We start from the raw sequence: 27,367 nt of genomic DNA, 5'->3' as shown, positions 1-27,367 counted from the left end.
CTGTACCTCTTTCTGCAAATATTGGAGGCAGTTCAAACTTGTCCTTGAGGCTCTGGGATTTGACTACACCCCTTATGCCTGCATGCCAGGTTCTTTGTATTAGTTGTTGCAAACAGGGCATTAGTTCAGTGCTCCTTATCCATTCATTTACTAGCTTTTAAAGTCGACTCTGGTGGTAGTGAGCAACATCTTTTTCTCTACTCTTTCCTTTCCCTTACAGGACCAAACTTTCAGGGGCTTTGTCCCTAGATAGGATCATAATAATGAGTTCCTTCTTGTTATTTCTCTCCCCACCCCCCAAGTATGCCAGAGCAGGCTGGAGCAAGCTGAAGGTAAGAGTTGGTCCACCTGCAAAGATTACTGGCAGCTTTTTATGGAGCTCAGAAACTGGAGAGCTTGTTGGGACTTCTGTTTCTCCGATCACCACTTACACATGCCACACTCCCCAACAACTCCCTTCCTCAGTCAAGACTCCCCTGAATAGACCTCTATAAATATGGGTCAGTCCTTTTCAGCTCTTGGGATTAACCAAACTGGATTCCCCTCACACGCTCATTATTCTTCAAGGATAAGTCTAAAACTCCTGAACCTCTTGAGTCGATCTCCTATAAAGGGAAAAGCTCCAGGGTCCTATTCTAGGTCCACATGTGAATAATTGAGTCACATGGTAAAGACTTTGGCATATTTTCAGACTTTTCTTCCTAAGATGCAGATCTAGGCCCCCTTAGGGATGTTCTCCCTATGCTTCTTCTAGTTACATTTTAGATGATGAGGTGCATGATCATCCCCACTGTACCCCCCACCTCTCCCAAAAAGTTCCCTTCCCTAACAAGGGAAATCACCCTTTTCCTTCAAAGGGAAAGCACAAGAGAAAAGCAAAGAAGTGCTTAAAATTCTCATCTTCCTGACACAGTAGCACAGGGGTGGGCAAACTTTGGCCTCTTGGCCACATCTGGCCCATCAGACCTTTTAATCCATCCCTCAGCTCCTGCCGGGGAGCAGGGTCGGGGGGCTTGCCTGGGAAGCAGCCAGCATGACCCCCTCCCCCCCACGGGTCCTAAGTAGTATGTGGAGGTGCGGCCAGGTAGCTCTGCATGTTGCCCTATCTGCAGGCGCCGCCCCCGCAGCTCCCATTGGCCACAGTTCCCGGCCAGTGGGAGCTGCGGGTGCGGCACCTGCAGACAAGGCAGCGTGAAGAGCTGCCTAGCTGTGCCTCCACGTAGGAGCCGGAGGGGGGACATGCTTCCGGGAGTTGCTTGAGGTAAGCACTGCCCAGAGCCTGCACCCCTGACCGGCCCGCCCCCTGCACCTAAATCTCCTGCCCCAGCCTCACCCCCCACCCCTCAACTCCCTGCCCCAGCCTGGAGCCCCCTCCAGTACCGTGAACTCCTCATTTCTGGCCCCATCTCAGAGGCTGCACCCCTAGACGGAGCCCTCACAACCCTCCTGCACCCCTACCCCCAATTTCTTAAGCATTCATGGCCCACCATACAATTTCCATACCTCGATATGGCCCTCAGGCCAAAAAGTTTGCCCACCCCTGCACTAGCACCTCTCCCTAAAAAGGAGAAGTCTTGGCTTTGGTTCATAATAAACTGTAAAACCAGAGAAATGAAAGGTTCTTTCCCCCAGACATGTATACAACTAAGGGGAAGAAAGTGGTAGCTAAAGGAAAAGAATGAGCAATTAAAGCCTGTAGCAAATATCTCCCAGTCAGAACTAAAACAGAATTTGTTATTCCCCTCCAGCCTCCTCAGAAGAAATCATTAGGATGGTATGGAAAACGCTGACAAAGGGGAAAGTCTCATTAGATAAGCCCAGGGTCTTAGAATCCAATTTTTTTCTTTTTATGCTCCTTGAGATTGATGTGGCAGTGGACATGGTCATTCCTGCTGGGGTGATTTCTTCTCAAACAACCCCACTCACAAGAAGATAGAAACCACCCTTAGAAGGTTGCTCTTATAGTTTCACTGACAATCATGCTTTGTTAGAGCTAAAATCACAGACGGTCATGTGCTTTGTTAGTGCAAAGACATAAAAAGCCTTGATCCTCAGAATCATGATGAATTCAATAGAGCACTAAAGAAAATATCTCTAGTTACTGCATTCATGATGGACAAATCCATACTCTACATAAAGCAGGCAGCAAAAGTTGTGGCAGCAAACTCAGAGGTCAGGTGCCAACTCTGGTTTAAACTCTACAGTAGATAAGTAAATCATCTGTGCCACACAATTCTGAAGAAGGATTCTTATTCAGGGAGAAGATTGGTAATGTGGTAGTTGTATACACATCAGCCCAGGCATTTAATCTCCGCTCCAGTTAAGTCTGAGAAGGACTACAAGTGCTGATACAAAGGCAGAAGCTCCTTTCGGTCCTACCCATAGCAAATGTAGCAGAGAAGTGACTCTGATTCCTGGTTAAAATCTGGGCCTGAAACACTAGATGAAAGCCCAAATCAGGAAAGTGGTTCAATCCCTGCTTCTAGCCCAAATAGCCAATATGTCAACAACTGGGCCCATCACCATCCAGTTGTTCTTTAAATGTATTACAAATCCAGGTACAAAGCAAAGAGGGGGTCATCTGGGTTACTACTTGCGAGCTTCCCAATTTCTTATCACCCTGTTGTCTACCTAAGAGTATAAGATAGGTGCAAAGAGAGCCAGAATCTTCATATTGCTGGAAAGGTTCAACAAAATCCAGACACCGATCTCTGAGGTATCATGGAGCTGCATGTCATTGATCCATCTTTCCTGTGACTCCTAAGTCTTCTGGTCTCATGCCTAGAGATTCCTGTAATGAGAAGACAATATAAGACAACGTCAGATATTCTTCTTAAGAGCCTGGAATCGCTCTCAACAGCAAATGAAAAGTAAAATGAAAAGACCATCCAAAGTGGTTCAGTTTGTCACTTGCTGGTTTCAGGAAACTCGCGTGATAATAGGGTCTTTCCTCCACAATTCATACCTCAAAATCCTGGCCATAAGTGACACCCTTTCATTTTGAAAAGCACAAATTGGGAACCACAATATATATAGGGGACATGTTCAAGGTCAAAAAGGATCCAACTTGTGATCCATCAACTCCTTTATAAATCAATACAGACCTGACCTTCTCTCTGCAGAAGCAACCTTTGGCGGGAATGTTCTTCAAGCAGTTGCCCAAAGATAGATTCACATTAATTTTGAGGAAAAAAGGAACACTCTTCTACCTTCTCTCCATCCCTCCAATTTTTTTCATACTGCTAGCTATGTCCCACATGTCTTGGATTCAGGGAGCTGTCGGTATAGAATGAAAAAAATTGTTACCTGATGATTCTTCTTCGAGTGATGTCCCTGTGGTTTCTCCATTTCAGATGTTGGTGTGTCCCGGCACTGTTGATCAGAGATTTTCAGTAGCAGTGTCTGTCTAGGATGCATGTGCACAGTAGTCGTCTTGTGGTGCCTTCGGTGCCTCATCTAGCATACATGCGGTCCAACCCCTTCAGTTCCTTCTCAATCGTCCCTGGCCTGAGACAGAGCTCCATGGCGATGTCCCAATGTCTCTCTCAAACCTTGACAAATATAATTAGAAATAGTGTTAGCTTTTTCCTAGTATAGTTAGTTTAGTTTAGTTTAGGCAGTTCAATTTTTTTTTTCTTTTCCTCAGAGTGGGGAACACTTAACCTGATTCAACAATGCGTGGTTCCCAGGCTTTAAGAAATGCGGGTCTTGCCACAAAGCTATGCCCATCTCAGAAAGCTATTCTCTCCGTGTTGACTGCCTTGGTGATTTGCACATTCCCCAGAAGTGCACTCACTGCAGCAATTTGAAAGTGAGGGCGAGGCGTGATTGAGACCTCCATCTAAAACTTATTCTGATGGAGAAATCTCTCCAACCGGCCTCTATTCCAGGATAACAGACCCCTTCCACAGAGGAGTCCCTGGGCACATCCACTTCAACTAAGGACAACACTCAGTCCTCTAAAAGATTGAGGTAAAGAGCCATGACCTCTCCGCCGAGAGAGCTGTATAAAAAGAAACCGTCATCTGCCAGGTTGCTGTCCTCCGTGCTGATCAACCCCTGGGTGAGCACTTTGAGGCATGGGGAACCTCCGGCACCATCTGCACTGGGACCTCTGCTGAGCCCCATCAGAAGGACAAGGAGTCGAGGCACAGATCTAAGATGCCTCCTCCCCTATGGCACTGACCATCAGTACTGATGGCACCAACATCACCGCAGAAATTCCTGCAACAAAAAGATATCATGGTCTTTTCCATATCACAGTCCCTGCTCTTCAGCACCATTGGCTCCCCTGAGCATACAGCATCGGACCAAGCAGTATCACCTACCACCCCACCATTCTCCAGCAAAGATGACGATGACCAGAAAGAGGGTGTCTTCTCTTCAGACCATTCCTCACCTACAGAACACAGACCACCTTGGGAACCCATGAAATCAAAGGTCCCTTATAGACATGCAACCATGTTACAGGTAATCATGGATTTGCCCACCTATGCCCTACTGCAAGCAGTGGTCATCTCGGGATCCATGGGCAGCATACAGGACTCATTACAACAGACCCTCAAATCCACCCAGAGGTGAAATCAGATCACCATCCTCCATAATGGAGATCTCGGAAGCCCAGGCGGTAATGGGAGATGCGAGGGAAGAGGGCATCAAGCAGGACATAACTCTTCTTCATCACCAGAGGAAGCATTAATGCTCCCACCACAGCAGACGATTTCAAATAGTTCCAAGAACTGTTCAAAAGGGTAGCTCAGAGTCAGGACACCCATCACAAACTCCTCCAAATTCTACAGACGTAGCTGATGTCTAAAATAGCGTTGTCATGAATGACGCCATCATGGAACTGGCGGAGACAGTCTGGCAAACACCAGCTACTGTCCCACTAGCATGCAAGAGGGCAGATGGGAAGTACTACATGCCCACCAAGGGTATGGACTTCCTTTTTTCCCATCTACCACCCAACTCCTTAGTAGCAGAGGCCGCAAATCAGTGTGGCAAACAACCACACTACAGGTGCACTCCCCAGGACAAGGAATACAAGAGATTCAATCTCTTCAGTCCGAGGGTCTATTCTTTGGTGACACTACAAGTGGTAAATTACAGTGTGCTCCTAGCCAAGTATGAGCATGATAATTATGGCAAGCTGAACGAATTTATTAATGACCTCCTAGAGGAAGGGCTTGCAAAATTCAAAGCCATACTAACTAAGGGACAGCTGGTTGCCAGAACAGCACTACAAGCATCCCTGGACATAGCGGACACGAAGGTGAGAACAGCAGTCAGAGCTGTAGTAATGCACAGAGCATCATGACTGCAATCTTCAGGGATTCCAAAAGATCTCCAAGTGAAAGGGGAGGATCTCCCATTTGACAGAAAAGCCTTATTCTACCAAAACAGACAAGGTCCTCCACTTGATAAAAGATTCCTGAATGACTCTTCATACTCTCGGTATACATACACCTGCCACGAAACAGAGACGTTACCAGCCATACCAATGAAACAGACACATACTTCCAACCTCAGCAACAACAAGAATATGAACCCCAAAGTCAATGACCACTACCAATACAGAGTCCTACCTTTCGGCCTTTCCCTTGTGGGAGTAGTGGCACACTTCCTCAAACAAGGAATAATCATTTTCCCATATCTAAGCTGTTTACTAAAAGGGCCTACCCGCTTAGACGCAATAGACAACTTTCAGAGGACTATCACTCTCTTCTGGAAGGTAGGGTTACAAATAAACAAAAAGCGACCCTAGGTCCCATACAACAATTGGACTTCATCAGGGCTCGCCTCGACTATGGAGGCCAGGGCATCATTACCGATGAACAGATTCATAACTCTGACCAATCTTATCTAGGTAGTCACGACTAGCCCACAAATATTGGCATGAACCTGTCTACAACTATTAGATCACACGGTGGCCATGACTTTTGTGGTAAAACACGCAAGACTAAACATGTGCTGCCTACAAGGTTGGCTGAGTTCAGTGTACATATCAAGCAAACACAACCTGAACAGAAGCCTAACACTGCCATTAAAAGTACTGGAATCTCTACAGTGGTGGACAAGAATGGAGAATGTATGCACAACAGATGCCTCGTTGATAGGCGGGGCACCCATCTGAACGAGCATATGATCCAAGGGAGGTAGTCATTTACCAAGACCCAACTACACATTAACCTACTAGAATTATGCGTGGTGTACAATGCCTGTCTTCACTTCCTCCCACCGATAAATTACGAAACAGTATGCGTGATGACCAACATTCATTGCATGTTCTATATAAATTGACAAGGAGGAGCCCACTCTCACTCAGTATGCATCGAGGCCATGAAGCTGTGGAACTGGTGCATAAATCACAATATAAATGTCGCAGTCTTCTACCTCCCGGGTGCCAGAATATGATGGCGGATACACTGAGCAGATAATTTTCTCAGGACCAGGAATGGTAAATGAACAGCAAAGTCCTACTGTACATATTTCAGTGATGGGGCTTCCCTCCCATCGATGTATTCACAACATCACAAAATCAAAAATGCCCCCACTTTTTCTCAAAAGCAGGAATGGGATCCCGATCACTGGGAAATGCCTTCCTAATCACCTGGGACAAATCACTCTTTATGCATTCCCACCGATACTGCTGCCCTCGCAGGTAATACACAAGATACATGTCAACATAGCCAAGGTGATACTGATAGCCCTGACATGGCCCAGACAGAACTGGTACCCTTACCTGATGCACATGGTGGTATGCGCTGCATGAACTCTCCCACTTCGGACGGACCTGTTATCACAGGACGATGGTCAGGTTCTCCACCTGAATCTGGAGAAATTTCACCTGAAAGCATGTCTCCTACATGGTTCCATCATGATGAGTTACACTGTTCAGAACAAGTAAACATGTATTACTAAACAGCAGGATGTCAACCATGCACAATGTGTACCTCCAAAAATGGAAAAGATTCTCCTTATGGTGTCAGAAAAACAGATAACTGAAGTTACTGCACCACTTCTGTTAGTGTTGGAGTACATATTAGAGTTAAAGAGTCCAGACCTTTCAAAAAGCTCCATTAAAATACACCTAGAAGCCATTACTGACTTTTGACTGAGATCGGAATATCAATATTTGTGCATCCAATCACCAGCACTTCCTCACCAGTATGCTGAATGTTTATGTGAAGGTACACCAACCTAATCAGTATGGGACTTAAACCTGGTGCTCAAATGCCTTACCAGACCTCCATTTGAATCCTTAGCTACTTGTTCCCTACTTCTTCTATCAGTGAAGATGGCATTCTTGGTTGCAATCACTTCCGCCTGGCGAGTTAGTGATACTGGGGCTCTCATGACCATATCTTTTTAGGGACAAGGTCACCTTGAGATTGCAAATTCCTACCCAAAATGTCATCTTCCTTTCATCTAAACTAACTGATCCACCTTCCTTTTTACCCTAAACCACACAGGAACACACAAGAGACTATTCCACATACTCTAGACGCCTGACGCTCAATAGCATTTAATCTGGACAGAACTAAGCCTTTCCGAAAATCCCTAAGGCTTTTCGTTTCCACGAATGAACATTTCATAGGCTATATCCACGCAGAGACTGTCAAAATGGATCTCTAGCTGCATCCAGTTCTATCAAAAGAACAAAACAGAACCCTTACCGGGGATCAGGTCTCATTCTACACTATCAGTAGCAATCTCAATGGCCTTTCTGAACAATGTACCAATAATAGACATATGTAGAGCTGCTACCTGGGCCTCTGAACATACATTCATGAACCATTATGAAATCACTCAAGGTCAGATGCCATATTTGGCCTAACAGTGCTTTCTTCAACTACACAAACAACTCTGAAGCCCCTTCTGTACACAATGGGGAACTGCTCTACAGTCACCTGAAGTGGAGTACCCACAGGGATATCACTTGAAAAAGGAAAGAAGGTTACTTACCTTGTGCAGTAATTGAGGTTCTTTGAGATGTTTGTCCCTGTGGGTGCTCCACTACCCACCCTCTTCCCCTCTACTTCGGAGTCTGCAATAGGGACTCCACAGCAGAGAAGGACCTGAGGGGATTGGACCATGCACTAGATGAGGCGCCAATGGCGCTGCAACTGACTACTGCACATGTGCATCCCAGGCGGACACTGCTACCAAAAATCTCCGATGAACAGTGCCGGGATGCACCAATATCTGAAGTGGAGCATCCACAGGGACACACATCTTGAAGAACTTCAGTTATTGCGCAAGGTGAGTAACCTCTTTTTTTTTTCTTTTCTGAAATTGATTCACTTCACCTATGATATTTGTAAGATTTCTTCAGAGTTCAAGTGTATAATGAATATAGTTGAGTATAGTGCTATTATTTAAAGTGATATTATTTTATGCAAAATGGATTTAATGTTTCCATACAGCTTTGGAAGTACTTCTCTGGCATGAGGGTGGAACAGGTAGTGCCAATGTTTCAAGCCTAATGGGCAAGTCTGAATTGCTTATAGTGTTCGTAAAATAACAAAGTTTTTATTCTTAATATGCCAAGACATGCCTGAATCATAAATTTGTTTTATTTATTTATTTACCCCCACTCTTGTTTGGTTGGTTCAGTTTGCTTGTTTGAAGGTGCTGATTTCTAATTGTGTATATCAAAAGGGCAACTGTTCTAATATTCCAAAATCTGGATTAGGAAGTGTTTAAAAAATAGATGTAACAATTTTCACTTTGAAATTTGCTCAGTTAAACTTGGTAATTTTCCAGAATGGAAGCCAACACCCAGAAGGAAATAACGGCTTTGAAACTCTGTGAAGGACACCCCAATGTAGTGAAGTTGCATGAAGTTTATCATGATCAGGTATTCTGAAGAAACTATAATAAGTATTTTCCAAACACATTTTGTTGCGTGTAGTATTAACTCTTGTGATAAAGCTTACTGCCACTCTGTATAGATAGCTTTTTCCAACTAATTGAGTCTTGTCTATCTAGAAAAATTATAGCAAAAGCATTAAAGCCAAAGGAGATTACATTTTTATTTATATACAACAAAAATGTATTTGTGGGAGCTCAGGTATACTTACCTTCCTTCAGAGGTCTTGTGAAGTTTAAATGATATATGTAACATGCTTGGGAATCCTTGAATTTATGGTGCCACATAAATACCAAGATTATTTCATAATTTTGTTTGTTTTCAAATGAGGCAACCCAAATAATATAATAAATTACCAAATTTAAAAGCAGCTCCTTTTTTAAAAAATATATTAGAATGTGCTTGAGTTTTATTTAGTTGTAGAAACCTCAGTTATCTATTGTATCCGAGCATAGCTCAAATGTAGTGGACAGTGGTGGCCTCAGAGAAACCAGAGCAGCTGGGGGGCCTACTCTAACTTGTTCTGCTGGTGTAAGCTCCCCAGCAGAAGATCAGATATAATAAAGCTGAGCTCCTCTACAACCCTGAAATGCCCCCAGCCCCTTCCAAAATATCTCTTATGCCCTTTATGCAAGGGTCTGAGAGAACAGCTGGTAGGCATATGCAGCACAAAAATGCACTTAGCAAACTGAAGAATCTGACCCACAATCTTTAAGGAAGGAGGAGATTTACATTTTCACTATTTATTCTTTATGTACTAAAATATGTTCAGAATGTATTATTAATGTACTTTTTTGAGTTCTTAATCAGAAAAATCTGTTTAAATTAGCTCTTCATGGCAAGGTGCTATATTTATTTTCTTCTTTTGAGCACAATCAATACTTAACAAACAAGATATAACAATAAATGTACTCTTAGATTATTGTGAATCTAAGTAGCCTACCTGCAACCAGCCACTCATCCTGCTTTTCATCCTTTTGCAGCATGTATACAGTCACCACCTCGAGGCTTCCGCAGACTAGAGCTGGTCAATTTTTTCCAAATTTTGAAATTTTAAAAAAAAATCACAATTTTTTTCTCAAAAATTTCCTTATTTTGTACTAGCTCTACTACAAATCTAATCAGGTTCTCCATTGGGAATCATGCTCCGATTGGACCTGCCAATGTTTGTCAGGCTGTGACTCTTTTTTGGCAAATCCTGGGACATTTGCCATTGAGAGAATATTTTTTTATCCTCTTTCCCTGCCCCTTCCACTGTGTTCAGGGATAGGGGGAGAGAATTGCAGAAAAAGTAACCTGAGAAGCTGAGCCTTTAGCTTAACTAATTAGATATAGTCTCTGTGCCAAAAAATGCCCACCCATCTGCACAATTCTGCTCCTCCTAATACTGCCCATCACCATGGTTAGGGGACAGACAAAAGGTAATATCTCTGTTCCCCTCACATCTTTTCAGACTTGTCTCACCTGCCCCAGATTATATCCTTGGAAATTTTTGTTGGGAGATAGGACTGTGTAATGGGGTTTACAAATCCCAAACTGAGCATCGGCAGAAGGGAGAGGAGAGTCTTCCCTCCTTACAGGCAATCAGGCTGATCACACCCCTGCACAGCTACCAGAACTGCCAGTAATGGACTCATGCACCCACAGCTGTGACCAATGAAGTAAATAAGCCCAGCTATGAAAGAGGGAGAACAGAGGGAAAGGGGAGGCAAAAAGGCCTGGGATAGCAGAGGGGCAACAGCCCATGCCATGCTGCTTCTGAGAAACTGACAAAGAGACAAAAGGAGACTGCAAGCCTTGGAGTTTAAGGGCTGATAGACTCCATTTAAGTTAAGTATTCATGGACTGGTCTAATTGTAGATGAAGAGGACCAGTTAAGACAAACCTAGGACTCCTAGACAGACTAAATCAAGAGCAGTTGACAGGGTGACAATGGCCATATCAGATACTCATACCCATTGTTTTTCAAGGCTGGTTGGCTAACCAGCCCCATCTTGCTTAAGGGAACTACTGAGTTCTCAATTCCAAGGTACCAAAATCTTTGTGGTGAAGGGCTGTAGCCCTTTTCAAGCTTGGTGAGGTCACAGCCCATCTGACAGAGTGAAGAAAGTGTGGGCTATGGTTCTCCCCCTTTTTATAGAGGTGAAGCCTATGTAACAGTCTCCACAATGAGTGGGATTTCCCTGTGCTGGGGAATTCCTATGTAAAGAGGACAGGGATTTCCCAGCTGAGGAAACACTGCCTACCCTGTATCTCTCCAGTCTCTGGGCAGGATTACCCTAACATAGGGAAACCCTGATCCAAAACACCCTGCTGGCTTCCTGTCTGTGAGTCTTCTGCCCGCCGCCCCCACACCCCGCCCCAACAACCTCATGCCCTACATTACTTCCCTGAAAATGCTATACTTTTCCCACTGCTCCCACCTTTACATCCCCATAGTCTTTCTGTTTTTCCTAGATCCCCAAACCTGACTGCTGTCTCGTTGATTTTCCATAACTCTCCCCACAGCCCTACCAGTCTCATATTTCCAGCTGTCTCCCACAAATCTTATGTCCCTCCATCCAATAGTCCTTATGCCTCCCTGTCCTGGCCTCCCCCCATCAGCCCTCTTCAGTCTCTTTGTAGTTTTCCCCTACTCACCAACCGTGTTGTCCTTCCCTCCTCCCATTATGATCATCTGCCAAATACACCTCCTTCAAAATGGCCCCTTCCTCAACATCCTTTAATGCCACCTCTTCTCCAGTACTCCACCAACCCCCTGCCAACAATTAACAGGTTTTAAAGAAACAAGGAAATTCTCACAAAAAATACTATAATTTCTCCCAATCACAAGCAAACATATGACATTTACTCCAAATTCAGAGTTTGTAAAGGTACAAGAAAAAGACTTCTCAAAATTAGTTTTAAGGATTTAATCTTGTTGAAGTTGTAATTAAGTGTGTGTGATTGAGCGTAATTCCATGTATTACGGATGCTTGTACGTTGGAAGGAAAAAGGAGTTTGTTGTGAAGTCTTGGGTTGCATTGGTGATATGTTTGGGCATTGGTGACAAGGCATGTGAATTGTGATTGGTCTTTATGTTAATGTTTGCCTTAAGTGGTGACTTCCTTGATTTTAAAAATTTTTGTCTTAAAGGAAATACACTCGCACAACCTTCCCTTTTAGTAACAAAGTTTACTGTTTGGGAATATTAAATATATGTTGTGGTTCTAGTAATGGTACAGCAGCAGCATGAATGCTTCTATGTGGGAGATGGGATCTGAAGCAGTTGTGGATAATTAAAGACTTGGAAGTAAACTTTCAGGAGGCTGTGAAAGGATAAGGAACTTTTTCTGGTATTAACTTTATGTCTGTGATTAATTCTTCATGCATAGTGATAAAAAATGTATCCTTATGTGGAAGCAGGCAGTGTTCACCACTCTTTCAGCTAGTTTCTACCCACTAATGTGTATAAGTGAATCCCATAGATGTCAGTGGTAGCTGTGAGCATCAGACACCTCTAAGAGTAGGATTTGGTTCTTAATATTTTTGGTCTCGTGAAACAGCATTATAAACAGAAGCTTTACTCATCCTGACTTCTGGAAAGAGAGAACCTACTGCAGTATAATATGTAGCTGGTGGAAGACAAATGTGTTTTGTTGCAGAACAAAGAACCAGACAAAAGAACTGATGAGAAAAAAGTGCTGTTATGCTTTGCAGTTTAAAAGGCTATATTTTCCCACCTCTTTCTGTCTTAAATGATACAGGTTTTGTTTTTCCTAAATACAGTTGTGTAGTATTTTTAATACGAAACAGTAAAAAGTTAGGACCTAATTATTAATAATTAAAATCCTCAAAGTGTTGGTATATAATCTGATTTTTCTAAGGTTTCACATTAAACTGTTTTTTGTTTTCTAGCTTCACACATTTCTAGTAATGGAACTGCTGAAGGGAGGAGAATTGCTTGAACGCATTCAGAAAAAGAAACACTTCAGTGAGACAGAAGCCAGTTATATCATGCGCAAACTTGTTTCAGCTGTGAGCCACATGCATGATGTAGGAGTAGTCCATAGAGATCTGAAACCTGAGGTATAGTGTGGTATGATTGTATATATTATTGTTCTAATACCTTAGTTACACATTCTATAACAAAGCAGTGTAACCCTTTATTAAAGGGCATGGTTACTTTAATGGAAGAAGTACTGTAATTAGTGTGTTTTTCTTGCCTTTTTTTGTTTTTTATTAGGAAATGAAAGCTTCATACTTATTTACTGTCTAATTTTATTTTATTCCATTATGCTATGCAATCAATAGTAAAAACAATAAAATACTCAACTCAGATAAATAACTGATCTATACATTTTTAATTTTTTATTTATAAACAATCTGAACTCCACCATGTAGCAACATGATGAGAAAAAAAAATCTGTCTTCAAAATTCAATTTTGTCTCCTCAGGGACAAAAATTCTATTATGTTCTGATCATAAATGTATGGTTATTGCATAGCATAGCTACAAAGTGGCATTAAGGTTGTTTCAGTGCCTTTACTGTCCATTTCCAGGCCTCCTTGTACTTCACTGTGAATTCCTGGGTTTGAAGTGGTTGTTTTTGATGGAATTAGTGTCCTTGTACTGTTTTTACCCTCAACCTTACTCTAGTTTAATACAGTTTTCACCTGAGAAATAATATAGGTGAGGAGGTAGTGGGTCTGGTAATTAAAAAGAGGGTTGTGGGGATCAGCAGGAGTCTGAACTAAAATCGTTGCCTGAAGCCAGAACTCTGAGGGGATAAGAAAGTAATCTGCCTCCATCAACCCACTAAACCTACTAAACTCCACCAAAAAAAAGAGCACTGCGATGCAGAGGATGGATTCTCAACATAAAAATTAAAAATACCTCATTCAGAAGGGTGTTTCCAGCTCACAATGTGGAGAGGCCTCTCAGACTCCAAGTGAACACATAGATGTCAAAGCAGACAGAAATGTGAAGGCTGAAGAAAATGAGTCACCAAGGCAGACAATTTGGGAGTTGATCTTCAAGGCCTTGAGAAATGATCTGATGACTGATTCTAGCAGTAAAGAAGGAAGTAACTGATTTGAAAGGTTGAGTCATTGTCTGTGCCAGAGATTGGCCTAAGAAGCTAGTGAGAGACAGCCATTGCTGCAGAGCTGCATGACACTGTTGGAACACAGAGAGAAGCAGCTTAAATTGGATGATCTAGAAAACAGAGTGCGAGGAACAACGTCAGAATTAAGAGACTGCCTGAAAATGCTGAAGGAGGAAATACAATCCAGTATGTAAAAATTTTAATCGTAGATTTGTTAAATCTCAGTTCTCTAGAAGACATGAAAGTGGAGAGAATGCATATGGTTCTGTTCCCCCCACTTGGAGCTTATAATAGACCCAGTGATTTGATTGTGAAATTTCATCAATGTCAGCAGAAAGATTTAACTATGGAAAGAGCCAGAGAACATTCAGAGTTTATACCCAAAGATGACAAGTTGTAATTTTTGCATGACCACTGTCCCTAACTTTAAAAAAGAGAAGAGTTGGGGGAAGTTTCAGCAGCACTCAAGAGGGCAGATATATGCTACTGATGGGGATTCCCATTTAAATTCTCATTCAGCTTTCAAAATCCGTTTTACCCAGTAAGAGACGTTACACAAGGAAAAACTACAGTCCACTCACTTGGGATAGAAATCAAAATCTCAGAAAGGCAAGAGGATACTCTGGAGGTGGAAACTAAGTATAAAATGGTGAAAATATCTTGACAGATGGTGAAACCCTAGAAAAGGAGGATAGGAAAAGAAAGACTCGAGAGAATGTACTGTCATTGGCAAAAAATGAACTTGTACAAGAGGACTCAGATACATGAGTAGTTACCAAAAGATTACCCTGAAAGGACTTCTTGAGAGTCATCAGAAATGAGCAGTTTAACAGTAACTGTTAATGTTATAAAGAAAATAGTATGAAGTGTGTTTCAATTGGGATGATTATAACTGTATTTAGTGTAGAGCATATGTAGGACGATGGGGGGTGGGGGGGTGGAGTGTCCCAGGGATGGGGAGATTGGAGAAAATAGAAAGGGGTTGTTGAGGAGCACTTAGGGGTTCTGTGTAAATCCTCCCCATGTGACTCAAATAATAGGATGGCAATCTATCCCTAAGGTCTCATAGCTGGGGAATGTAACTCCTTTGGATTGCAAGAGAAACAGTTCATGGGGAAAGCTAATGTGTTTAGGGTTCAAGAAAGCACAGTCGTTTGGTGTTTTTCTATTTTGGTATTTTATTTTTAAAATAAGGGGAATAATGCAGGAGAGGGGTGGGAGGGAGAATTAATACAAGACATAGCTATGGAAATTTACAAACAGAAATCACGCCATATTCAGGCACATGGTTCTGAATAGAACATAATTTGCAACAAGAGACATTGGCCACTCAAGGGTTCATGCTATCAAACAGCTAAATAATCACAGTTTCAAGTTTTTCAATAAGCTAAATAGTTAGTTATTCTCAGTGGTTGTTCCTTTTAAAATAACACCTTTGAATTTTAATGGGCTAAATAATGTCGTTAAGAGGAAAAAAGCCCTGGCTGAATTTTTAAAAATCCTCACTTTCAGATTATTTTACTTCAAGAAACTCATTTTTAGGAGTGACATATTATGGGCATGAAAAGATGATTGGTTTCCAATCACAAGCAAAAAAAAAAGACTTCTTTAAAATACTGCAACACTTTGCAGGGGAAGGGAAATTATACTTGGAGGAGACTTCAGTTGCACACCGATTCCTTATTGGACAGATCAGATAAAGAAGATGAAGTGTATAGGGAAGCAAGTGCAACATTGATTTCTCTGTGCCAAAAATTCAATCTCTCAGTTTGCTGGAGACAAATGCAGTTAGGGGAATGAGATTACACATTTTATTCACATGCTCATCATTTACATGCTCGAATAGATTTCATGTTAATCTCTAAATCGTTAATGAAGTGAACAAGACCTTTTGTACAGAAGAAGAGGAACAATGGATTCTTCTTTGAGCTATTGGACATGTCCATTCCAATGTAGGTGTGTGTGTGTCTTGTGCACAGATGTCAGAGAGATTTTTTTTTCCCTCAGTGCTACCCATTAAGGTGGCTCGAGTGCCCCCTTTTGCTGTGCCACAGCATGCTGGTATAAGAGAGCGGAGCTGAGCACCTCCTGTTCCTTCTTGCCACCAGTGGTGGTTTTCAGAGTGATCTTGGACTTGTTTACTCAAGTGCATCCCTCTCATTTTAAATAGTTGCAGTTAATTATTGTTTCTTATTAGATAGATAGTTTCTCAAGTAAGTTAGTGTTGTGTTTCTGTTTTTTGTGTCCTCTGGTACTGTTTCTTTTCTTTTGGTACCAGGCTTGGTACCACAATGATGCCCTGCTCCTCAGGGTTTAAGTCCTGCTGGTCAGTGATCCTCATCCAACCTGCCTGAACTGCTTGGGTGAGGCCCACATTAGTGACAAGTATCACATTTGCAAGGGCTTCAGTCCTCACTTAAAACAGCGAGACTTATGTGCTAGATTATGGGAAGCAACATTTTGACCCCCCAGTCAAGTCATTGCATGGGGAGAGCACCCCAAGTACTTCATGGTATGGAGTGCTCTATTAGACGTATTTTTGGCTTCTCTATCCTGATCCCTGGTACCGAAGAAGAGACCCAGACCTTCCTCAGGCTCAGCATCTTGTTCATCAGCCTCAGTACCCAGGCAAGATAGAGGCAAGGACTCTATTAAACATGTGGCACAGAGAGCTACCTCAGAAGCCTCACCTCCTAAGAAGTGTTTGCTGCCTCCAAAGCTCATGCCAGGTTCAGTGAAGTTGTCCTGAGAGACATTTCAGGTGCCAACGGTTGATGGCACGCCCATCTACCCCAGAAGCATATGCAGTTGGAAGAGACTTTGTTAGTGCCTCATTACAGGTTTCACCAGCATTGGAAACTGTCCGACTGGTTCTTGCTCCCGCAACTCACCCCTCACTGCACCAAGAATCCTCAAGTACCACTATTTACACCTCCTCTCAAACCAGTCTTATCAAGAGGGAAATCTTTCATGATTTCTCTGGTACCACCCTCTCAGGGTTCAGCATAATTCTTTCTGGTACTATCTGCACCAGCACCTCAATTCTTGGAAGCCTCTGACTCCTTATCCTCTGACTTGGAAGTGCAGTCCTTTGTATCCTGGACAGGACACAGCACTGTGGTAGGAATTTCGGACATTTATCATGGAGGGCTGCTTGGTTGCCTAGACGTTGCAGACACTTTGGCCACAGAAATGGCTTCGGAAGTGACCATGAGAAGGGCATCCTGGCTGCAGAATTTGGGCATTGCTCCCGATGTGCAGCAGACCATAGAGAACTCCAGGGGGAATTCTGTGCCTAAAAATTCTGTGTACAATATTTAAAAATTCTGTGAAAGTTTGCATATTTTATTTGTCAAAATAACAAAATATAATCAGGCCAGTTTCTTTTATTTTGGTAATTTATTTCAAAATCCCTGTCAGCAACAATGTCTGTAACAATACAGACAACAAAAAATATTCAGGAAATGTTTTTTTGACAAACAGATTCCTTACTAGACATATTAATACAGAACTTTGTGTAATAATTCATTTAAAATACAGAAACGTATTTCCCACACCTCTGAGAAAGAATGCAAAGGCTTGGGAAGTCAGAGTAATGGAGGAGCTGAGGGAAAGGGAAGTAGTTGCTGGGCAGGAGCCTAGGTGTGAACCTGGAGGATTGTTGGGTTTGGGTGGAAGAAGTAATATGGAACAGGTTTTCTCTTGGGCAGGAGGGATTATTAGGGGGCCTCCCATATGGGCGGCAGGTTTGTATAATTTTTGATGGTGCCCAAGTGGATCTGTCCCATCCATAGGATGGACTGGGGCAACTTCCCCGGGCCTCGCGCTTCGGGGGGACACGGGGTCCAGGGTGGCCTGGGGGGTTAGTGGGGTGCCTGGTGCCGAGAGCAGCGAGCAACCCTGCTCTGCCCCGCCTCTTCCCACCCCGCCCCCCACTCCACCTTTTCCCCGAAGCCTCTGCCCGGGAGCAATGTCAGGAGCCGGCGAGGTGGAGTGGAGTGGGCTGCTGCCAGCGACAGGCCCCCCGCTAACTCCCCAGGCTGCTTTGGACCCCGTGACCCCCTGAAGCACAAGGCAGGGGTAGGCACCACCATGTTGTGCGATGAACACTTGACAAAATTACCAGACTTAGTGACGGACATTGGGGGCGGGGTGGTATTATGTCATTCAATCATTCAACCCATAAAATAGCACACATTTTGCCCCACTGAAAAAACCCCAGTAACCTAGCTAATAAATAATAATAAATAACAAATTCAACTCATATAATTAATGAAAAATGGGTGTGCTGTATATGAGATTATATGAGAAATGAAAATTGGCCAATGAGCTGGGAGCTGGGTCAGTGCTGGGGCCTCTCCGCAGCACGCAGCGACTCCGGGGATGGGGGAAGCTGCCCCCGAGGTGAGAGCGCCCCATGTTGCCGATCCATGGCGCAGGGCCCCCCAAAGCATGGGGCCCAAACATTGGTGGAGTTGGGCCCACCTTCATGAATATTGATGGAGCATAGGCACCATGGGCCCATATAACTCGCCGCCTATGCCCCCATGCAGACACTAGTTGACCCCTAGCCTCTCCTATTCAGTCAGGCATATCTGCCCCTCTCCCCATGTGTCCCTGCACCCCCACTCCCATTCAGCCCCAGTCTGTCTCCACCCCACTAGCCCTTCTGAACCCCAGTCTGTGACCCAGCATCCCCGTGTGCCCTACTCTTTGTCCCCCACATCATGTGTCTTCTCACCTGGCTCTACAGGCAGGGTGCTGTAAGGCAGTGGTTCTCAAAGCCAGTCCGCCGCTTGTTCAGGGAAAGCCCCGGCACGCCGAATCACTTTGTTTATCTGCCGCGTCTGCAGGTTTGGCCGATCGCAGCTCCCACTGGCCGCGGTTCGCTGCTTCAGGCCAATGGGAGCTGCGGGAAGGGCAGCCAGCATGTCCCTTGGCCCGCGCCGCTTCCCGCAGCCCCCATTGGCCTGGAGCGCGGCCAGTGGGAGCCACGATCAGCCGAACCTGCGGACACGGGAAGTAAACAAACCTTTCCCTACACAAGCGGCGGACCGGCTTTGAGAACCACTGCTGTAAGGAACATAGCCTATTCGCATTCCTCTTTAGGGCTGGCTGAGCCGGCTGCCCTCTGTTCTGGTGTCACAGCAACCCCTGGTGGGTGAAAGGCATAATTGCAGCACCTCTCCGGCAGAATGTATTTTCTGCAGAGAAAAAAAATTGCAGGGGACATTAATTATGTGCACAGACAGGGGCACAGAATTCTCCCAGAAGTAAGAGAAGACTTGGTGTTTGGTGGTCAGGTGCTTTTTTCTGACACAATAGATGAAACTTCACTACTTCAAGGATTCTAGGGCTACCCTGTGTTCCTTGGGGGTCTATACACTGGCAGTGCAGAGGCACCATTATGACAGACAGCAGCAGCAACAATATCGGCCACAACACCCCTTTGGGCTGTCTGTCCCTCCCCCGAGAGAGCAGGACTACCCTAGCAAGGGGCATAGGTCCCAAAGGTGGAGGCATTCTGGTCTTGGATTTGGCCAGTCCACTCTCCCTCCTTTGGTGCCCCCAAGTGCTCATTTTGACTCATTGGTCCAAAGCAGTGATCCGGTCATGACTTCTACTGGCCCTTCTACAGGACTTCGGGAACAGGATAGGCCATTTTCTCAGTGTTTGAAACTCAATTACTACAGATAGCTGAGTCCTAAGCCCTGTCAGTTTAGGTTATCCAGTTCCTCTCCACACCATCTGTATCTGTCTCTCTTCAGGGCCCCCTCTCATGAGATACTGCTCCTCGAGCAGGTCTGTTTTTTTCTGGCTTTGGGAGCAATGAAATAGATTCATCCGGAACACTAGGGTCAGGGTTTTATTCCTGATATTTTCTGGTTTCCAAATCCAAGGGAGGGGTCAGACCTATTCTAGACATCCACAACCTTAACAATATATCAGATACATAAGGTTCCTAATGATCATCCTATCAACTGTCCTCCCCGCATTGACTCAGAATGATTGGTTTGCTGCTCTAGACCTTAAGGATGCTTATTTCCACATAGCAATCCTCCCGAGCCACAGATTTCTCCAATTTGTTGTGGCGAACTGTCGTTTTCAGTAACTGGTCTTTCCTTTTGGTCTGCCTTCTACTTCCCGGGTTTTACCACTTGTATGGATGTGGTGGCATTGTACTGCAGGAAGAAGGAAATCCATATCTTCCCATATCTGGATGACTGGCTACTAAGGGCAGGTTCACAGAAGAAGTCCTTTCTCACTTACATATTACACTGCACTTATATAACACTCTAAACACAAGAAAGTCAACGTTGGTTCCTACTTAGAAAATAGAGTTCATTGGGTCCCTAATAGACTCTGTGTGTTTGAGAGCATTTTTGTCCATCGACTGTTACCAGACTATGTGTGCATGAGGTTCTTAGGCCACATGTCTGCATGCACACAGATGATTCAGTTTGCAAGGTTGCGCCTTAGCCCTATTCAAATGTGGCTTATGACCATTTACCATCTGACTTTTCACCCCGTGGAAGGTTAGTCTGCCTCCCTCTGTTAATTTTGGGCTTCTTTCACTGGTGGACAGTTTAGGGGAATGTGTGTCAAGGCATTCCCTTTGTCCAGCCTTTACCAACCAGGGCTATTGTCACCCACGGCTTCCTGTTAGGTTAGGGAGCACATCTGGGGTCGCTGAAAATTCAGAGTCTGTGGGCAGAGCAGGGAGCTTCACTGCATATCACAGTCCTGGAGTTTCAGGCCATCTGCAGTGCCTGTCACACTTTCCTAGAATGCATCAAGTCTTCTGTGGTTCACATACTTACAGACAATACCACCATGATGTATAAGGCAACGATTATGTCATGTAAGTCACAGAAGTCACAGAATCCATGACTTCCAGAGACCTCCATGACATTTTCTGACATTTCCAGGACTGTGGGGCTGGAGGTGTCAGGCAATGGTGGCCCCACAGCTCTGAGTTGCCGCGGGCTGCAGGGCACCACTGCAGCTCCAAAGTGCCAGCCCCAGAGAGCCAAGTCACAGCAGGGGACCTCCACAGCTCCGAGCTGCAGCAGGTAGTGGGGTGAACCCTGCAGCTCCAAGCCACCAACCCAGGAACTCCCAGCTACAGCTATTTTTTTTTTTTTTTGGGGTAAAAGGTCACAGTCAGATCACAGGCTTCTGTGAATTTTTGTTTATTGCCCCTGAGCTGTCCATGACTTTTACTAAAAATAACCATGACAAACTCTTAGCCTTAGCGGTGTATTATGTGAACGGGCAAGGGGGAGCACACTCCAAAGTACTCTGCCAAGAGACTATCAGGCTGTGGCAGTTCTGCATTGAGGAGGGTGTCACTCCAATAGCTGGACACTTGCCCAGAGTCCAGAATCATCTCACAGATCGTCACAGTGGGAATTTTAACCTGGATCAGAAGCAGTGCCTGGAGCCCAGTGTTCTGCAAGTCATCTTCGTGGCTTGGGGCATCCCGACAATCTTCCTGTTCACTATGAGGGACAATAGGAAACATGGACTTTTCTGCTCTCGAGGGGGCCTGAGTCCAGTTTCCCTGACCAATGCCTTTCCACCTCAGTTGGCAGTCAGCTCCCCTGTATGCTTTCCCTCCGGTCTCAATCATTTCACTGGGCTGAGACAGTGTTGTTTTTCCAAGCTTGCACTGTCATTTCAGCCTCCCATAACCCTTCCTCTCCATCCCGACCTGGTTGCACTTTGAATCCTGGTCTCAGCTCCCTGCATCTTATGGTGTGGCTGTTCCATGGTTGAATGAGGAGGAAGAGCAATGTTTGGTGACTGTTTGACAGGTGCTGCTCAGTACTAGAAAACCCCCTCCACCAGGATGGCCTATTCAGCAAAGTCGAAGTGTTTTTCAATGTGGTTATTGGCCCACAGAGTTCAGCCAACACTGGGTAGTATCTAAGACATCTTGGAGTATTTTCTGCATCGTCAGTCGTTGGTGTTACACTTAGCTCATTGACGGTATATCTAGTGCCAATAGCCTTTCATCCACCCCTTCACGGAAGATCAGTGTTTTTCAATGATGGTGAGATTTTTAAAAGAAATCCTTTGTCTCCATTCAATGGTCTGGGAACCGGTTCACTTGTTGGACCTTAACACAGTCTTAGCAACTCTGATGGGACCAATGTTCGAACATTTAGATTCCTGTCCTTTCCTCTCTTGTGTCAAAAAACTATTCCTTGAGGCAGTAACATCTGCAAGGAGAGCGTGAGAGCTGCAGGCTTTGATAACAGAGCCTCCTTACATGCAATTATCCCAAGACAAAGTGACATTGCGGCTGCACCTGAAATTTGTATCTAAAGTGGTCTCTGTTTCATTTAAACCTGGCGGTTTCATTTGCCTGTGTTTTTGTCCTAAGCCGCTTACCTCTGGAGGAGCAGCATCTTCACACATTAGACCTCAAACTGTGTCTGGCCTTCTACCTTGGCAGGATTAATTCTTTTGGGCTTGACCTTTTCTGTTAGTGTTGTATGCAGACTATATGAAGGGACAGGCAGTCTCCTCACTGACTATCCAGAAGTGGATAACTTCCTGCATCAAGGCTGCATACAAAACGGCTTTGGCTACGCCCCCTCTATCTTAGCAAGCTCATTCTATGAGAGCACAAACTATGCCAATAGTGTTCCTATATCTCAATACTGCATATTTGCAGGGCTGCCACGTGGTCATCAATATATATTTTTATGAACCATTATGCCATTACTGCAGCATCCAGATCAGATGCAAACTTTGGGAAGGCAGTTTTGCAGTCCTTGTTTAAACAGAATCTGAGCCACACCCCCTGGGTATAGCTAGTGAGTCATCCAAGTGGAATTTACGGCTGCATCTACTTGAAGGAGAAGAAACAGTTACTTACTGTAACTGTGGTCCTTGGAGATGTGATGCAGACGTGTATTCCACGACCCACCCTCTGACCCATCTGCATCAGAATCTAGTGTCTGGGCATTCACTGCAAAGGAACTGAGCGGGGTGCGGGCAGCACTGCCTCATATAGACAGGGAAGGGGGAATAGCTACGAGGTGCGAGTGCTGCTCCTCTACAGATCCTTCTACATCACATTTCAAAGAACCACAGCTACAGTAAGTGACTGTTTCTTTACTACTAATAGAAGGTAATAGCAGTGTGATGTGGATTAGTATCAAGTGCCTACTGGTTACTGTCACGTCTCCCTATTAATTGTATTTGATTTAAAAATGAAAAATAATGAATCAGCTGCAAACTAATACAATAACTACTCATTCTGAACCTTGATGCCTTTCTGACCACGCCTTCCTTTCAAATCAGTTCTTCTGCAGTGGTTAAACAAACAAACAAAAACCCAACCAACAACTCTACTTTGCAAAACAAGATACTCCACTGTATCGTCTTCTCCCTGTAGGTAGAGGATGAGACGACAAACCAAACATGACAGAGGTATAGACACATTGCTTAATGCACTGTTGGAAAGTGCTCAGCTATTGTAGTGATAATTATGGCATAAAAACCTGAATAGAATAGAATTTCTTCATTAGGACTGACCCTCAAGGGATGGTTATAATATATGACCTGAGTGTAGATGAGGTAGCTCAGGGGTCTCAAACTCAATTTGCCTTAGGGCCAGTGTCAGTCCTGAAATCCTCCCAGCGGGCCAATAATGTCACTGAAGATGGTGTTCAGAAAAGAAAACGTTTATACTGTATTTTTTATTTTGAATTTCTTAGAAATAATAAAACTGTCCTACAACTTCGTATAATTCTTTGCCTGCCAGAGAGTTTTTAGTGTTTGCCAGAGACCTGGCAATGCTTCAGTTCTGTCAGTTTGTTGTTGATTGGCCTCTGTGACTGAGCAGTTGAAACCTTCAAGATTGCAGCAAGGTGTGCATCAGATAGTTGTGTTTGGTATTTTGACTTGTTTATATTCATTGTGGAAAAAAGTGATTTTGCTTCCATGGCTGACTCTGCCCGGCAACTAATGATGATTTCTTTGTCCCTCTCCCCCAGCCAATGGGAGCTACAGGGGCGGCACCTACAGTGGGCATTGAGGGCAGCATGTCTGCCTGCTTCTCTCCTCCATGGGCCGCAGTTGTGGGGCCGCAGATGGCCTGCGGGCTGGGAGTTTGAGACCCCCTGAGATAGCTGTTATCTCAGAAGATTCCCAGCCACTTTCTGTCTGGAATTTAATATTCTGTCCCATTTACAACTGGGGCAACTGTTACTCTTTTTGCAGAATATTTTGTGTTATGGTTGCCTACCATACAATTGTTTATAACTGTTTCAAAGTTAAAGACTAAAGAAGTCTGTGCGGTAATGGTACTAAGGTCCTTTTGAAAATCTCACCCAAAAACCTAAGTGACTTCAAAGCAAAAGGATTTGAAAATGCTACCCTTTGCTCTTGTGTACTGTCTGAATTAGTGAACAAAATAAATCATTGGGGTGTGTCATGAAATTCTAACAAGATAAGAAAATATATTGCCAAAATGCTTAATGTAGAAGATTGCTGTTTCTCTGTCCATCAGAGAACAAGTAGCATTTGAGGCAGGTTGTTATAAATATGGCACCATGTGGAACAGAGTCCCCCCATTTACTGTTGTTACCATCTTAATTTAAAGACTGGTTCAGATGTTAGGTTGTAAGGGAGTACTTCATTCTCTTAATAAACTGGGCACATTCTTCAATTTATCTGAATAGTGCTAATCTGTAAGAACGGAAATCTGAGAAGTTGAAGTAATGAAGGGTTACTTGTTAGCGAACGGTTCTCAGAATTTACTGCCTCCACACAGTCAGACTAGCCCTTCCTCTCTTTTTCCTGCTTGTTGTTTTTAAAGTTACTATTTTAAGGCAGTCAGGAACTGAGGGTGGGATGCAGTTTTCCCCATATATATGTGGTCAGTGCATCTTTCTGCAAAAACATGAGACCCCATTTAGGCTCTGACTACTCTTTTAACAGTACTGGTCAGGGTTGCTTGGTGTGACTATGTAGATTTGGTGAAATACCGATAAATAAACTAATTTATTTACATGGCAGTTACATAAGTTATTAAAGTAGAAGAGCGAGTTCTTAATTTTGAGGCAGCCCTCCCTATCCATGCTACTATGTTATATAGGCTTGAGATGTTTCGTTCTGTAAGGGATTGGAACCCATTGGACAGTAGCAAAATTTTGGGAATTCACTGCAGTAATGGAATAAGAAGAGGATGTGCATAGCATGTAGGGCCATTTGAGTGTTTCTCGCCCCACAGCTCTGCCCTGTAATCCTGATGTGCAGCCCCTTGCCACGCTTGCCCTGGGCTCCTCCCCTCACAGCTGTGAGAGTGCCCCTCAGTACTAACCTGCATCTCTGTCATCCTAGCCCTAGACTCCTTTCCACCCACAACTCTGTAAGACAAAGATGAAGGAAAGTGTACATCCATTAGTTCATGGAGAAGGGGAGAGTAAGTAACAGGTAATGCAGAGAAGGCTGAAATATTGAATGCCTTTTTTGCTTCAGTCTTCACTAAAAAGGCTAATTGTGATAAGATGCTTAACACAGTTAACATTAACAAGGGGGTAGGATCTCAGGCCAAAACAGGAAAGAACAGGTTATATAATATTTAGATAAGTTAGATGTATTTAATTCAGCCTATGAAAAGCTAGAGTACCTATCCCTTGCTACCCCTTGTCATTTCTTTTGTAAACTGAACAGTCCCAGTCCTTTTAATCTCTCCTCATGTGGAAGTTGTTCAATATCCCTAATCTTCTCTGTTGCTCTTCTCTGTACTTTTTCCAATTCTAACATACTTTTTTTTTTGAAAAGGGGCAACCAGAACTGCACACGATATTCCAGGTGTGGGATTACTATGGATTTATATTGTGGCATGATGATATTGTCGGTCTTGCAGGGAGTCCTCAGACTTATGACACAATTCGTTCCTCAGAATTGCATTGTGAATCTAAATATAAGTCAAAACCACTTTTCCCATAGGAATCAATATATGAAGGGGGGATTGGTTCCTGAACCAAGGCTTGATACACTATTTTCACCACAATAACCCAGATTTTTGTACTAAATGAATTATAGATGATTAATGTTGCAACATCAATGTATTTACAGTACATTGTGTTTTGTAAACAGCATTCAAATAAACATATAAACTCACATATGTTGCTCAGAATTCTGGCAACACAGGCTCAGAAAGCCAGGGAGAATGGCGCACATGCTGAGCCTCAGCCAATCACTGTTCAAGCTTTCTGATTGGCTTCCGGCCCCAGGCTCAGCCGATCAAAAACAAGCGGCAACCCTACCTGGCAACAAGCTACCCTGCTGCCTTGAAGCCAATCTGAAGCGACCCCTTCCAGCTCCATACCAGTATAACACCACCAGGAAGTGATTTCAAGTGAACTTTATGCAAATCAAGCGTTATAAGGGCGAAACAAGCATCATAGAGGTAAAACGGGCAGTCAATTGAAAAGCGTCATAAGTGGCATCAGATGTAAGTCGGGCATCGTAAGTCCAAGGACTCCCTGTATTATCTGTGCCTTTCCTAATGGTTCTTAACATTCTGTTTGCTTTTTTGACTACCGCTGCAAATTGAGCAGATATTTTCAGGAACTAGCCACAATGACTCAGAATTCTCTTTCTTGTGTGTAACAGCTAATTAAGACCCTATCATTTTTATGTATAGTTGGGATGATGTTTTCCAGTGTGCACTGCTTTGCATTTATGAACATTGAATTTAATCTGCCATTTTGTTGTACAGTCATCTAGTTTTATGAGATCCTTTTGTAACTCTTTGTAGTCTGCTTTGGACTTACCTATCCTTGAGTAATTTTGTACCATCTGAAATTTTTCCACCTGACTGTTTACCCCTTTTTCCAGATCACTAATGAATATGTTGAATAGCACCGGTCCCAGTACAGATCCTTGGGGACCTCTCTCCATTCTAAAAACTGACCATTTCTTCCTACCCTTTGTTTCCTGTCTTTAACCAGTTACTGATCCATGAGAGGACCTTCCCTCTTATTCCCTGGCTTCTTACTTTGCTTAAGAGCCTTTGGTGAGGCACCTTTTCAAAGGCTTTTTGGAAGTCCAAGTTTACCATATCCACTGAATCACCCTTGTTCACATGCTTGTTGACCCCCTCAAAGAATACTAATAGATTGGTGAGGCATGATTTCCCTTTACAAAACCCGTGTTGACTCTACCCCAACATATTGTGTTCATCTGTTTGTCTGATAATTCTGTTCTTTACTATAGTTTCAACCAATTTGCCTGGTACTGAAGTTAGACTTACCGGCCTGTAATTGCCAGTATTGCTTCTGGAACCTTTTTAAAAAATCAGCATTGCATTAGCTATCCTCCAGTCACCTGGTAGAGACTGATTTAAGCAATATGTTACATAACCTAAAAAGGATAGTGTGACA

General features: G+C 43.7%; 1 protein-coding gene and 1 long non-coding RNA gene across 7 annotated transcripts in view; one reads left to right on the top strand and one right to left on the bottom strand.

Annotated features, from left to right (window-relative positions):
• The window catches only part of RPS6KA5 (ribosomal protein S6 kinase A5), a 190,441-nt gene that overhangs the window by 152,866 nt on the left and 10,208 nt on the right, over nt 1–27,367 (top strand). For 2 of the 4 annotated variants that reach the window (XM_073349429.1, XM_073349426.1), the window contains 3 exons: nt 8,767–8,860; nt 12,770–12,940; nt 25,761–25,790. In XM_073349429.1, the coding sequence (XP_073205530.1) occupies nt 8,767–8,860; nt 12,770–12,940; nt 25,761–25,790 (295 nt within the window). The remainder of the gene's footprint in view (nt 1–8,766; nt 8,861–12,769; nt 12,941–25,760; nt 25,791–27,367) is intronic. The other 2 variants (XM_073349430.1, XM_073349427.1) reach the window with 1 other exon arrangement.
• Nucleotides 1,356–27,367, bottom strand: part of LOC140913305 (uncharacterized) — a 55,506-nt gene continuing 29,494 nt past the window's right edge. For all 3 annotated transcript variants that reach the window (XR_012159527.1, XR_012159528.1, XR_012159529.1), the window contains 3 exons: nt 6,743–6,890; nt 3,307–3,551; nt 1,356–2,791 (listed from right to left, as the gene is read on the bottom strand). This is a non-coding gene — a long non-coding RNA (uncharacterized lncRNA). The remainder of the gene's footprint in view (nt 2,792–3,306; nt 3,552–6,742; nt 6,891–27,367) is intronic.

This window comes from Lepidochelys kempii, chromosome 6 (genome assembly GCF_965140265.1).
Source record: "Lepidochelys kempii isolate rLepKem1 chromosome 6, rLepKem1.hap2, whole genome shotgun sequence".
Classification (NCBI taxonomy): domain Eukaryota; kingdom Metazoa; phylum Chordata; order Testudines; family Cheloniidae; genus Lepidochelys; species Lepidochelys kempii.
This window is presented reverse-complemented; position numbering and strand designations above follow the sequence as displayed.